Source organism: Haemaphysalis longicornis, unplaced genomic scaffold, assembly GCF_048455015.1.
Source record: "Haemaphysalis longicornis isolate Haplotype H1 unplaced genomic scaffold, Haemaphysalis longicornis Haplotype H1 scaffold_16, whole genome shotgun sequence".
Lineage (NCBI taxonomy): Eukaryota > Metazoa > Arthropoda > Arachnida > Ixodida > Ixodidae > Haemaphysalis > Haemaphysalis longicornis.
In genome coordinates, this window is record NW_027526266.1 from 21,451,127 (window position 1) to 21,466,595 (window position 15,469).

The following is a 15,469-nucleotide window of genomic DNA, read 5'->3' on the forward strand; positions in this document are numbered from 1 at the left end:
AAATCGCAACAAAAGCAAAGAAGAAACTGGAAGACGTATCAGATGTGACAAGAACATGACGCAGTGTCGCACCATGCTTGCGATAACTGTAGATTTCATAGTGCTTCCAGGTTTGAAAAAAATAGTGGAAGCGTTTGTCGTATGCGTTTTGCAGCATCCCTTTATTGTGGCAACTTAGAACTAGAATTGATCGGGTATCTCTATTCCGGCCGTTCTAGGCAGAAAGCGAGGGAGAGGAACACATACTGAAGTGTTTATTTATCTTATTCGTCTAACGGTGCACCTTGCAACTTCAAACGTGACATAAGAGTAATGTAAAATTTACTGAGCCCCAGAAGAAAAATGGCATTTTAATGTGCAACGAGGAGAGCGCGCATGACTCCCACACATCCGAAAAAATTCCCACACATTCGAAAAAATTCACTCTTGCATACATGCTTTTCCGGGAGGTCACCCTGTCACCTTCACGTATTTCTATGGATTGTTTCAGCCGACATTCAGTAAAATATATACCGCAGCAGCGCATCCGTAACACACTCTTATCACCTAGGCACGCACCCAAAAGTAGTTTAAAGGTACTCCCACTGGTTGAATCTTCCATAGAAGCGTGCAAGTGCTTCTGCTCAAATTACAATAATATTGCCCTTACAACATCTGGCACAACACGCATGTCCTGCTTTCGAGGTCCAGCAGGTACAATGTGTCATAGCGTTCCACCGCGCCCTCTCTATTCCGCAGATGCAGCGGCACAGGCGCTATGCGGGCGTCCCTCGGTAGAGCCCCAACTGGAGCCCGAAGACCGAATCATGGGCGGCCAGCCTGCAGTTCCAGGCTCCTGGCCTTGGCACGTGGCCCTCCACAAGCACACCACGGGGCACAGCTGTGGCGGCGCACTCATCACCAACCGGCACATTATAACGGCTGCCCACTGCGTCTGGTGAGAGAACCTTTTGATCGCCAATGAAATGCCCGGTCTTTGGTACGACGACGCGCATACACCTCTACGGGGGCCTTGAAGCCACCATTTGTATTTCAGCCGAATAGGCACAGGCTCAGGAACATATACGCCTGTAGGTGCATGAACAGAAAAATAGTGGACAGACGTGGACAAATGAAATGCGGACACAAAAAGATCAGCCAGAATACGCATAATTGAAAAATACGTGGAGGACCCAAAGTGGTGCACTGTTGGTTTAATTGGAAAGCCATATTTCCGACCTTTTTTGCCGTAATGAAGCAACGGGATAATATGTCTTGCATGGCAATAAATCACGCTATTTGTGTGTTCTGCTTCATATTTTTGTGATCGCCTTTCATTTGTCAATGACTGTTCAAAGAGACGCAAGACGAGACACCAGGCAACTCTGACGGTCCCTTAAAGTTTATATTCTAAAACGTGGGGTTTTAGATCAGTGGATAAGAAATGACGTATTGTACTAGATTTGGCACAGCATCGCCGACAGATTCGCGCACACGTGCCTCGGAAAATTGTAGAACTCTCCTCATACGGGCTGCATGAAACCACCTAATGTTGAACGACTGTCTGGTGCTTCAGACGTGGTTTTCTTTCGGTAAAGAGTAATTTTAGGAAACCTTTAATGCACAATTTTGACACCTTCAGCCATACGTTATATCTCTTTCCAGCTTCGGTTAACCACCTCTCACTTAGTTATTGCGGCGTTATGTCACATGACACTATGGCATACTCTGAAATAAAACAAATTACTAGTAATTAGTCTCTTCCTCACATGACGTCATGAGAAGTTACGAAATTTATTACAATATACTGTCACCACTTTCTTTCATTCTAACTTATCTTGATAAAATGGCATTTCCTGCTTTTTACTTTATTTGGAAGTGTAAATTTGTAATGGCCAGGCTCAGGCTTTTGTTGAACCTAGACGTTTTTGATGTAGACACCACCCTCCCTCTATATCGAGGAACCATAGTGCATATCAACTCGGCGGGTGAGTCAGTTCCTGCAATATCGTTCTTTGCCACCGAAATGAAAAACCGTCTTTTTAAAGCGAAGCTTTCAGCCTCTCACTGCCGTCGCCTCTAGTCCGCCGGAACCCACTGCATGAACACCAAATTTCCTTAACGATGGGGATGGTCGTGGGTGAAGTGACAAAAATTTTATTCGCTTCCCGTAGTCGGAAACGAACCTGGGCCCGTCAGGTTATAAAGCAGACGTCTATCCGACTGCAGAATTCCGGCTCGGTCGAGGCAGTTTGGATATGGAGAGGGGTCATAGACGTGCAAAATTTAAACAATGCACTTTCCCGTCTAACAACGACGATGGGTCAACGCTAGGGAAGACTATAAAATGTCTTTATGAATAAAGCACTAGAGAGCACAATCGCAGTGCAGTAAACCTTCCTTCACACCACCTTATGTGTATGATAAAGTGGTGTGATGCGGGTCTGCTCGTTTTTGGGTTGGTTCGTTTGGTGTTGGACTTGATTTTCGAAATCTTCGAGTCCCCCCATCGTTATTTTTTCGAAAAAGGCGTAGTTCATTTTTAATAATAGACTCCTTTAGAAGTCGTGAGAGCAGTTATTTCTTCGCTTGAGACTTAAAAACACCTAGCATCTTCCGTTGACGAATCATTCCATCGCGTTGCTTCGCGCCGCTGCGGAAGTTTCCATCTTATTGTTTCTTCTCAGGGCGCCGCAGCCGGGCCAGCAGTACATCAAGGTTCACTTGGGTGCCCACAGCCGGGACGCTGTCCAGGGAAGTGAGATGTGGGAGGAAGTCGAAGAGATCTGCGCGCATTCAAGCTTCAAGCACAACCGGAAAACAGTGAGCTATTCGGCACGAATGCTACGTGTTTTAAATGAACGTGTAGTGTGAGCAGGAGGTAATCAGGCAAAACATGTCGAAATCCGTAAAAATGAAGGCACAAGATTGGAAGCCCCAGTCGAGTCGTGTACGCGTTTTGATGGTGATTTTTTTCGCCTTTGCCCACGTCCCTCTTCCAGCTCCGTATACTTAATGCAAACTATTTTTGTAGTGTAAGTTTTTTCGAGCATTGTGAAACGCAGATGTGAAAAAAGGCTCTGGGTTACACACGTAAATGGACGTTTTCGGTCTGCTCTCCAGTTTTTATCTCTTCTTTTCATTGCGTGGCTTTTGTTCGCGTTTTTTCGCCTAAATTAACACCTATATTAAAGCATTCCTTAAGTTTCAACAATTCGTTGTTTCCAACAATCGGCAAACTGTTGTTGTTTCTTTGTTTTCTAACTTATGGCACGCGTTCCCCGTACTGTATTCGCTCTTACACAGTATACGGTCAAAATAGGCACTTAGAGCACTCGAATTTTACGACACCTCTGTAGTTCTGTTGAGTGTTTTGACACTCCCAATCGCCTCCTCCTCGTTGTTTTTTCACAGAGCTTCCGCGGTGATATTGCCATTCTAAAATTGAAGAACAAAATCAACTTCACCAACGTGGTCCATCCCGTGTGCCTGCCGGTGAGCTACGAAGAAATTGTTGATGGCTCTCACCTATACGTCACTGGACGGGGACTTACAGGCCGTGAGTAATCCTGCGTAGAGCTGATAAATTTTAGCGTGCAAGTTTTGACGTTGTTTCGTAGCTTGGTAGACTAACGTGCATACAGCCCGAATACGCAGAGAGGTAAAGTAGGCGGCGCTTTCGGGCACTTCTGAATCACATTAGAAACTTAATCCAAACCAGATGACGACGCCAGTTAGGAATCGAACCAGTTTCGTCCCCTCGTAGGCATATTTACATTGATAACTTCAGTATAAGAGACAGTATATGAATGACGGCCTACAAAACGAATGAATGCGAATTATCGGCGCTGTATGAAAACGTCAGCATTTGGTGGGACGTTAGAACGTAAGGTTACATTTATAAGTATCCATTAAAGTAAAAAAGCGGCAACACCATATGATATCTTGACATAAAACAAAAAAGACGACAGACGTGAAGGGCATGCCACCTATTGCACGCCTTTTCCTAAAAGCCGTTCTCGTTGTTTATCCTCACTGACACACTGAAATATTGTTCAAATCCGACCCACTTCGCAGCATTGGGAGATTCATTAGCATCCAAGCTCGTTATGCTCACCTACACAAGTGTGAGGATGCGTAAGTTTGACTTATAGCACGCATAAGCTACAAAATGACATTTAGGCACACGTTAAAGACCATAAGGTAATTTAAATTAACCCGTAGATGTTAAAGTATGACGCGCCTCACAGCCTCGATATGTAGCGCATCAAAAATATTTTTTTCGGAGCCCAGCATGCTTTTGATTATCCAACCGCCTATTTTCCTGCATGTGAAAAATACTTTACACAGAAATGAAAAAAATCAGATCGTAATTGCAGTAGAATCGTGGCGGAATAGCAAAAGCCCGCTGTTGGCGCTTTACTTGCTTCCGCTCATTTGTTTCTCGAACAGAATTATCTCATGTAAGCGCACGCTGGTGATTCGTTACGGGGTGCATATTTCTCTATACGTTTAGTTATGAGAGAAACGCTCTGCGCCACAATTCATCCTTAGTTCTGTCTTAAAGCGAGACTTTGTATGGCTACGCGAAAGGAACATCCTGCGGTATCGTGTACGCAGAAAATTCTTCCGGTGCAACCACATGCGCATGCGCGAAAAAAATGAAGATGCAGCGGAGTTAGATATAACGGCGGCAGATATAGCGTGGTTTTGTGGATGACGTCGCTACATAAGAAAAACGTGCTGCTGGGCGAGTTTGCGTAAACTTTGCGGCATGGTTTTAGCGTTAAAATGGACGAACACAAGATGTTAGAGCGTAAGGTTACATTGATAAGTATCCACTAAAGTAAAAAAACAGCAAATCCGTACGAGATCGTGACATAAAATAAAACAAAAAATCGCGCCAATCCACCCCGTGAATGTGGTTGGAAAGCAAAGCTGTAAACGACACCCATAACGATTACTCATGCGACGTTACTTAAAATCACTCACATCGCTCTACAAATAGTAAAACCAGAGAGAAGTAAAATGCACTTAACCACACCATTTATTACTTCAAAGAGATATTCTTGGTAAGGTTACATCACGGCATGATGCATGAACGGTATTTGGTTGAGTTGTATTGGTGTAGAAAGAGTGGAAACTTTTTTTTATAAAATAAAAGTAAGCGCCAACGTGGTGTTAGACGATCTGACTTCTCCGTCTCTGCGCCGCGGACGGAGGCGACGAGACTTGCGGCTGAGAAGGAGGAGGAAGAAATACTTCTGTTTAGATTTCTGAACGGCCCAGAGTGCAGCCTTGGGGAGTGATTCCTTCTTCTGTGGGGCCAATATGCAGTCCGCGCGGCCTGTGTTCTGTCCACCCGCTGAAGCTGGGTAGGTAGAGAGGGCCTGGACAGCAGCATCTCCCATTGCTCTTGTTGGGTAGTTGACGGAAAGAGAGGAGGGTGCTCAGGGCTAAAGTCGCACACCCCGATTACGGGGCGGAGTATTCCTACTTCTGAGAAAAGTTTACATTCAGCTTCGTAGCGATTCGGATGCATTACGTGTAGACGCGTAGGCTGTGGGAAGGAGCCCGGATTGTATGAGCCGTAGGGTTCTCTCTGGAAAGGTCAGGGTAAGGCGAAGGTACGGTCTGTCTCAGAAGGCGATAATGCTGGATTATCTCCCTGGACGTGACAAGCGGGTGACTGTCCTCGTGCAGCTCCATAGCATGGGAGGTAAAAGCGCAGGCTTGTTGGGTGGGCGTATTTGTTGCCCTCCATTGAAGCGTGAGGCGGCGTCCAGATGAGCTGAATGGAACCGTTCGGGGAGTGGTTTTTTAGCACGCACAGTGCAGGTCAGGACACCCAACCCGACTGGTAATTCCAGTAGGCTTGCTGGGAATCGGTGACTACCCTCCGAACCCATGGTTGAGTGAGAGCCAAGGTGATGGCTGCCTCTTCTGCTGCCGTCATTTGTTGGGTCCTAAGCGAGGTAAACGCAAGGAGGTTGGTTCTGGAGGTATCCACGATGGTGGCGTGTTGCTGCCCTCGATGTTAGGAGAAGTCTGTGTAGATAACTGCATGAGCCCCACCGAGGGTAGTGTTTAGCGCTTGAGACCGTGCTTTTCGTTGACGCTCGTCATGTGAGGGGTTCATATTTCTAAGGAAAGGGAGCATCTTTAGTTTTAGTCGCCAAGAGTCTGGCAGTACGTCAAGCAGAGTGACATTATGGGCTGCCCAGCCAATCTGGCGAAGCATGCGGTTACCTACCGCAGTTCTGAGTCGGACCTTCTGGTTAGAAAGACAGCCTTCTATCAGCTCTTCCACCGTGTTGTGGAGCCCGTGCTAAGCAGCCTCAGTGTGGACGCACTCATGAGAAGACCAATGGCCTCCTCAACCGCCTTTCTAATCATTATATAAAGCATCTCTATGTCTTCCTCGTCGAGAAGAAGATAGGGGTTTGTCGTAAGGAACTCTCGAGAGGACAAAAGCTTCAATTAACCGAAAGGTACGGGATTCTTTTAGGCCTCGCTTCTTGGTTGCAACTCGCCTGATCATGTGTATGATTACATTAATGCTGTTTTTGAGGCGCTGCAAGGAGACGTCACTCTTGGTGTTTGCCTGGAAATGTAGGCCCAGGATCTTGATGCTGCGGTTTGGAGTGATGGCCTGGTCATGAAGGAGTATTTGAATGTATTCCTTGATGTGGAGTGAGGGCGGACGACAAGGAGCTGCGATTTTTTACGTGAACACTGGAGGCCACAGGCTTTAGCACATTGGCGTACTAAAAGTGAGATTCCTTGGATTGGTGTGAGCTTCCTTTAATTTTTGTAACTCTTAGCACATGAGCAAGGTGCGCACAGGGCCTCTAGATGGGCGTGAGTGGTCGTGTGACGCCTTCACGTGGCATTCAACGAGAAGGCAGGGGGTAAACCCGTAGATGTGCTTGGTGAGTACACCATTTGTCTTCCCGTGGTCGCGTGGGCTCGTAGCTGAATCGGTAAGACAACGGGCTCTCGCTTTGTTAGGCTATTAGTTCCAGGTCCGATTCCCCGCGGTGCCAGTAAATTCTTTTATTTGTTCGCTGGAGTTTTCTGGTGACACCAACGGTCGCGAAAGAACCCTTGGGGGGTAGAGGTAGAAAGCTTTGCTTTAAAACGACCCACGTGAAGGCCAGGCCAGCAAGAGGATAGGACTAGCGCCTGTTCTGTCCTCTTTCTTGTGTTCGTCCATGTTTAGCGCTAAAACTATGTCGCGACGTAGCTTCACTTTCGCATCTGCCGGCACTGGTGAGAGAGAACGTCGCAACCGAGACAGCAACACTGAGTCTCTCTTGCAGGAGAGCGCGCGCGCAGCCAGATAAAGCGGAAAGCACACCTCAGGCGAAAACGCCGGGCAGGGGCGGCGGTTGTTCGATCAGAGCAGCGCCAACCTGGAAATGACAAATGACTACAGCTTTTCCGGTTAACTACCCGGGAGCATTTTTGCTTTTTTGTGTCACTCTGGCTATCATGAAGAGCTGATACCGACGACATAAATGGCATTTCTCCTGTGCTCCCAAGTTCATTCATACATCGGCGATTCACTAGAAACATCAACATTTGCCTTGCATTCTTCTTGTTCTGCTCATTGCCCAGAATGCTTGCAAAAATTTGTGCCAATTGGTATGAAGGCAGCCATAAAATCAAGTGCATAAAAAATAGCTCTTGTGCTCACTGGACCTAGCTCGGTTGCTCATTTGTACATTGCTCAGCTTACTTGGGGAGTACATAATTAGAAAAGAAACCACCCAAGGAGTAAGAAGGTGTTCTCGGGTACTTCAGGCATTTTCGTGCTCGCTTGTTTTGAGTATGTCTGACATTTCCGTCGTGTTAAAAAACTGCTGTAGTGTGGAATAAATCGGCTATGGTCGCGGGACAGACTTCATTTACCGACCTTGCGAAAATAGTTTCCTGCTCCCCTTTCACGTGCACGCTTGACTGTACTTGGACCCATGGCTAACTGCCTCATGACCAGCCTTGCCACTTTCCTTAGCATTGATATCTGTGTCCTAAGAGGCTAAACGAAATATCTAGAGGCGTAAAACTGCGCAGAAGCTTCCTTTTTAAATTTTTTTGTTTTGTTCACCCATGCGAGATATTCATACAAAAAGCAAGAGATCTGAACCTATAATTTTCATCAAAACCTTCGTCTCTATGAGAAACAAGATGAGCACAATTGGTTCTTGATGTCATTCTGTGCAACGCTGCTCGGGTGCGTAAAAGCAAGAAGAGGAGAAAAAATGGGGAATGAACAACATGAGCAAAATAAGCAAACTTTAGATCTACGAATTTTTTGCTCGCTACACAATTAAAAAAAAAAGCACTGTTCTTCCGTTGTGATGATGAGCAGTTTGTTCAACCATTTTGTAAACTGATTTTCGGACTACTGCAGACATACTTGCCTTTATTATATTATAATGCTGCGAAATTCTCGTTCGATGTTTTATCTCGCAATCTTCCCCATCACTCTCATCCTATCTACTTTGGTTCCGGCGACGAAAGTGAGCTATACATTGAGGACATCAGACGGCGTTGTTGACACAAGCGAGGCGAAGGGTTTCACACAACCTTGATCTGATTCCCTAGTTAGAAACGGGGACACGACATATGTGGCCTGTTTACGACCTCATCGCCACACACTCAGGAGTAACAAAGATGCAAGGGTTGCCTCCATGGAAAGCAACGAGAGGTTTCAGTCCCGCCCAGTCCGATAGCTAGCTCTTCATCTTAGCGAATGGGTGCTAATGTAGCGGCTCCTAAAAAAAGATACGCTACCGGTTCACCAAAAACGTAGAATAGGAAGCAAACATTGTCATCATGCGTTCCAAGTCCCGTACGTTGGCCATCAGCAAAACCGTCCGCGCTAGAGGATTTTTAATATTTGAGTTAGTGTTCTTGCTTGTTACGGCTGACTGGACAGAAGAACCCGGTTCGTGAAGCAGCAGTGTACTGTATACATGTATAATTTGGAACTTGTAACTCTTCATTAAGTCGGTAGAAGGTATTTTACGAACCTTGCTTTGCAGAAATGTATTCTGCAAAAGCAAGAATGCTGTCCATTATAAAAAAAAACTAACACAGCATAGGTGGGTCCCGTTACTATTTACAGCCCCATTTCAAAATAATTTCGCTATTTTCGTTTGCCTGTTGAATTGTGCAACTGGAGGCACTCCTGTTTCTAGGTAATATTAAATATAATGAACCCTCCTTGGAATTTTATAAAGGTGCCGTGGCCGCACAACGACTATTACATTAGGCTCATACTCATGTAACTTTTTCTAGCATGTTGAAGACTTCATAGAAGGAAGATGATTTCGCAGCAGAACGTTAGCGTGTGTATTACTGCTTGCAGCGATGCTTATCCAATTGAGACACACGATTATAAGTGCTAGTTGGAATCGCACTTCTGCCTTTTTATGGGAGAGTTTCTAAACACAGCTTACTGCACAGAAATAGGAAAATTTTACACAGCCACTGCATTAGGAAGAGAATTGCAGTAACAAGCACCATGCGAATCCTCTGTATATATTCTTACTTCATGGCATTTGCCTTCTTTGTGAGGCAAAGGGAGGCTTCAAAAAATAATGCGTAAATGTACTAATTTGTACGGGCTAATAATGTACGGGCTGAATATACGGGCTAATGTACGGACTAAATGTACGGGCTGATAAACAGATTCCTAAGTAGGTGACGAAATACTTTTCATGCAATGGGCACCTATTACAAAAAATGAGGGCATGGAAATGAAAGCGGCCCCTAGTGCACTTCTTATTTCTGGAGCTTGCAACAATCTAAAAGTACCAAAATTTGTTTGAACACAAAGGAAGATACGAAATAGTAACCCCCAAAATTAAATATTTTAATATTCAACTGTGTCTAGGACACAGTTGAATGTGTTAGCAGTACTGCCCTTCAGTACTGCTAACACATCTTGATTTACGTCATCGCCTTCTAGAAGCGAACCTTGTTGTAATGAATATTGATATAGCGAAATATCGGCGACCGTACTAAATAGGGATTATCGTTGGTCACGCTTAATTTAAATGTCAGGTATCCTTTTTATAACGAAACCGCCATAGCCGGCACGATATCGGGTATAAGGAAGAAATATTTGGTTGACGCGAGGCTCCCAACTCGAAAGCTAGCTTTAAAACGCAAAAAAAAATAATTAGAAGATAACTGTTTCTAAAACTAGAAATGTAGAAAAGGCCATTTCGGGCACTCACACTGCGGCAACGTTCATCCTCCAGTGGTGTGAAAAGCTTCCAGACGAAGATCATGTCCTTCTTCAAATAATTACGAATTCAGGCATGCATTGTCAAACGAACTTTGATCAGTGGTTATTTTACGTTGTGATGTTTCGGACCATTTAGTTTGAAATGCCACAAGGTGCCATGGAAGAATTACCTTGTTTATGGGGGCTTCCAAGCCTAGAATAATGCGTTTTTGTATCTAGACTTCCTGCGAGAGTGATTGTGCCAATGTGTTGGAGGAGGTTTTTACCTCTAGTGTTACAAAGAATATTGGATATAGCGAACTAATTTACTGCCCCGATATTACTTCGCTATGACGAGGTTCGACTGTACAAATATACGAATATTTTGCCGCAATGTAAGAAAAGAACTACGACTTGTGTCTTAGCTTGTCGGAAAGTGATTAAAGACCGTAATAACGGGAACAGCAAACGTAGAACGTTTCCTTTATTTATGATCATGAATGAGCACGACGAATAGGTTTTCACACGAACAACTCCAGAACAAAAAGGCAAATTATTTTAGTGATAACAGGAACATAATGAGTGATTGAACCATTCTTACCTCACCATCATTGCCTCTGACATTCATAACAAAGACAGAAAATCTCGCGAGAACCAAAGGAGCAAGTTAAACTTTCCGCATTTACTCGTCCTGCGCAGAGCACTAAGTGAATAATTTTTGGGGATATGTGACAACTGCTCCGTAAACATTTGAAGCTACTGAAAGTTCAGCCAAAAACAGCCACCAGCTTTATCCGACAGCCGTTGCAGTCTGATGTTACTCTGCTCATTCTAGAGATTGTAGGTAAGATACCATCATGCGTTTCAAGAAAGCACTTCAACATATTATTTCACACGCCACGTGTTCTGGCTAACCTTTGTTTGTATACAGTAGGGGCATTCGCTGTGAATGGCTGGAATTATAATCTACCGCTTAAAAAAAGAAACTTCGTTTAGTAAGAACATTTAGCACTACTTGAATAACCGTAACAAACGCCTGTTTGTATTATTTTTCTGGGAAGTAACAGCAGGCTTTGTTCAGTAAGTAGAACCAGCATTTCGTGTTATAGCATAGCACTTATACATGTGCAACGCGCAGGCGACGTCACACAGTGTTTCGATATGTGCTCCTTACCATAAGCTTGTTTCTGCGATGTATTAAACTAAACAAAGTTTGCTGGTTCAGTCAAGACTGAGGCTCCGTTTGGTAGATAAGGTCAGCAACGATGCAGATTCAGTATTGTGTTTGCGTAGCTGGAGCTGCTCGACTAGTTTCGTAGCCCTTACTCTCGTAAACATAAAGATTAACGCAAAATTTACTTTCCCGGTTGGAAGTAATCTAATGTTACGGGAGGAAGGCGCATTATATTTCACTATTTGCAAGGCAGTCGTGACGGCCGCAGGATCTAACGTCAAGGCCGCTAGTATGAACCGCTGAGGCCCACAGTCAACCTTCGCCAATCATCATCATTCGTCAACCTTCCTCTTTGTGAATCATCAGCTGGACGTCGAAATTGTATAGAGATGGAAGACTGAAGAGGGAGATTGAACACCTTACTTGGGATGTCCCTCAACGTGCGTCGTAGTCTTTAAAATGCACTGGCTTGCATTTCAGCTACAACCTCAGTTCAGCCCGGGTTGTCCTGATCAGACAAAAATATTCATATAAAGCTGCTAGAAAACCAGCCAAGTAGTTTTGCGAGAGAACAGTCATGGAATCCCTTTCACCTGCTAACAACCTCCAATAAATGTCAAATTTCAATTCTGAACGCCAACGAGTACTGTCGGTTCATAGTGGTCGAGGGATGCATGCCGATATTAAACAGGGCGCGCGGATACCACATACCGATATTTCATACATGCTACGAGATAACAAGGACCTTAAGTTAAACATTTCTCTGCAGCGTTTAGACAAGCAACACGAAGTCCCACTGCTAAAAGTTACGCGTTCAACAATCGCCGGACCTCTCAGCGGTTTTAAAAATTAAAAATGTATGACCGCCGTTATTCTCGGAATACGATTTATTAAAAATATAATATTGAAGTACGGGAAAGGTTCCTCTTTGGCGTGATTACCTATCTTGTACTCGGCAGAAGAGACGAGCAGAGAAATTTATAAAGACTTATAAAGAGACTTATAAATCCAACCAAAAGGTGCGAGGTTGGAAGACAAATGTTCACATTATTATCCCAAATATTCATGAACATAGTATGGCTGCCAAAGCAGAACTAACGAACAAATTGCCTCTGAAGGATTCCTTGAGCGGACGCTATGTGCAGACACAATTCCACGTACACGTGCATGCCTAATGAAAGATATGGAAACGTGGGATTGACATATTCGCAACGCCATTACATTGCTAGTATACGGTAAGGTGATCTGCCATTTGCCTATGCCGACATCCATACACAAGACATATTTCCACGATCTTGGTTTTCCTCGTTTCAAAGTGGTAACTTTGGCATAAATTATGCCCCGAACATCCATCATAATCGTAAATATGCATGGGAATAGCTATCACTATCACTGGCGGTTACGGAACATTGAGGTGCTCTTAGTTGATTTTTTTAGTATTCAAGCTTCTGAATTTGCTCTATTTATGAGTGATTACCCTAGGATTATGTTTCACCAGTACCAGACCCGGTGACATATTTTAGAAAGGTGTTTTTCTAAAATGCTTTAGTGAGCCTACCTGCCTTTTTGTGGCTAATTTGATAAAATCAAACAACAGAAAACTTTTCTTACGTAACTTTTCACGGTTATTTCAGTTGCCCTTCAGTACTGCTCTCACAGTCAATAATGTTTGTACAGAAATGACGACAATATCGGCGCACGATGCACCGAATTATTCCTGTTTTCGTTTTCCAACAGGTCCTGGCAAGAGTGAAACCACAGACCTAAAGCAAACTTTAACGAAAGCCATGAGCACAGAAGCGTGCCGAGACCACAGCGGCCGCAACGTTCCACCGACAATACTCTGTGGAGGACATGATTACGGATCATCCTGTGATGTGAGTCAAAACGTATTGCCTCGTCATGGTTTCGGCTGTCAGATTTGAATAGATTTTTCAACCTTTTGTCTTTCGCGATAGGACGGTTATCGCGTCTCAATTTCTGTATGCATATTTCTCGAAGTTGCCCACTATGATTTACAACCCAAGCTGACTCTTGTAATACTTTATATCGTGTAGCAATTTTTTTGTTTCAGTAATTAGAAACTTCGCAATGTATGCTTGGCTGTTTTGTGCCTCTAAATTACGTGTATATTATTCCAAACGTTCAGTATCAAAAAAGTGCTGCCTGGCTCAGTACTGTGTTCGTCCAGTTCACCACAACCGAAATTACTATAGTTCATCGATTCCATTACGAAATTTAGGACTGTCTCCACTCCCGCCAGCATCGTTTTCTTTCACCATTACGTCTTATTTATAAAGAACAAGGTGCTGTCCCGTTGTGAGTTGGGATTCTTGGCTTGATGGGTGTTACTGGGAGAAGTGATTCGGGGCACCAAAAGCGTTGTCATTTGGGAGTACGCTATATACAACCCACCTACCATTACGTCTTATTTATAAAGAACAAGGTGCTGTCCCGTTGTGAGTTGGGATTCTTGGCTTGATGGGTGTTACTGGGAGAAGTGATTCGGGGCACCAAAAGCGTTGTCGTTTGGGAGTACGCTATATACAACCCACCTACCGTTAACTTCTCCCACTGACAAAACTATCATTGGGCGTTACCTTTAAACGGTAAGATAGGAAGTACTCAGAGCAGTGCCGTTGAGATGTAGTGTCAGCCGCGCGCTTCACCCTGGAGTTTGCTTCAAAAAATAGATCTTGCATCGTAGCAAGACTTGCCAGTCAGTACCAATTAGTGTTTCCAACTGGTGTTGTGCCAAATAGTACATTATTTATACAATAAGAAAGCCCAAACTCGCACGAAAGACTGTAATAAGCAAGGTGCAAGTGCTCTATCCACACTTCTTCCATCTGTGGATTTTCTACTGGTGTGCAGTCTTTTAATAAAAGCGGAGCTGTTTAAGCTTCAGCTTTGTCGCGTGCCGTTAGCAAAAAAATACCAAGAAAAAAAACTGCGTTGATTGTAAATGTTGTACAACCAAAGATAGGGTATTATAAAAGTGAAGCTGGCTTTCGCACCTGCTCCAGTGGGAGTACAAGGGGCATATGCGTAAGCTCACCCATTACTAGGATATTCTAAAAGCGACAGTTTTTCTTTGGCTACTAAAACGGAAAACAAAATGGCGCAGCTTGAACTACTGGTGCAAAGCCGGAAAAAATGCGGGGCTGCTGGCCGACCTGGCTTCTTCCAGCCTAGTATCCGCTGTCAGTGTGGGCGACACACTGGCACCGCCTTGTGAAATCCGGCTAAACTTGGCCTGACACCTTAAGACTTAGCCCAGCTAAGCACGAAAATCACAAAACCTAACAAAACTTAGCAAAACCTAGCAAAAGTTATCAAAACTTCGCAAAACCGGAAGAAGCTAGGCCGACCCCCAGCTCCACTGTTCCTCCAGACTTGCATTACTAGCGCAAGCTGCGCCATTTTCTTTAAATCTCATATACTCCGTAAATAAGAGATCTCACCTCTAATTTAAAAGACAAATAATATAATACTTCGGACGTGTTGCCCTTTTACGCCATGGTTGTTCTTCCTAAGACTCTTCATGAACATGTTACGATGACGCTCATGTTCTCACGGTACAAACAGTCATCAAATCATCGTCAAACTGTTTTGACGCAAGCTAGAGGCAGACGCGTTTCTGCCTCCGTGCACCTAAACGTTTCTCTTCTCTGCTCCCAATTACTTCGATTAGGCGAAGCCTAATAACGTTTCTTGCGAATAGGTGCAGATCCCCAAAAAATCTGCACATTTACTTGTTTTTTTTTAGGAGTTTGTTTCCCCATCCGCCATGTCTGCTTAAGCCCACTGAAGCGTTGGGGTTTTCTGCATGGCGGGGGATGGTCGCCGGTGTCAAGGCGTTGACCATGATGCGAAGAAGATCCCACTGATAAATTTCGGGCCATTTACCTCCGTCACCTAAATGTTCTATCTTCTTTCCTGATAAAACGTTGGAGAAAGTAAGGGGTCCGGAGTATTTTCTCTATGAACACAGCAACTTGGTAGCTATATCCGCTGTTCACATGCTAACTGAAGCGCTTTTTAAGCCTTTAGCCCGTCTGATAGTCTATTTCACG

General features: G+C 44.3%; 1 protein-coding gene across 1 annotated transcript in view; it reads left to right on the forward strand.

Annotated features, from left to right (window-relative positions):
- The window catches only part of LOC144166167 (chymotrypsinogen A-like), a 28,894-nt gene that overhangs the window by 11,691 nt on the left and 1,734 nt on the right, over positions 1–15,469 (forward strand). The window contains exons 2-5 of the mRNA XM_077695768.1: positions 739–937; positions 2,667–2,802; positions 3,394–3,538; positions 13,131–13,270. Of these exons, the coding sequence (XP_077551894.1) occupies positions 739–937; positions 2,667–2,802; positions 3,394–3,538; positions 13,131–13,270 (620 nt within the window). The remainder of the gene's footprint in view (positions 1–738; positions 938–2,666; positions 2,803–3,393; positions 3,539–13,130; positions 13,271–15,469) is intronic.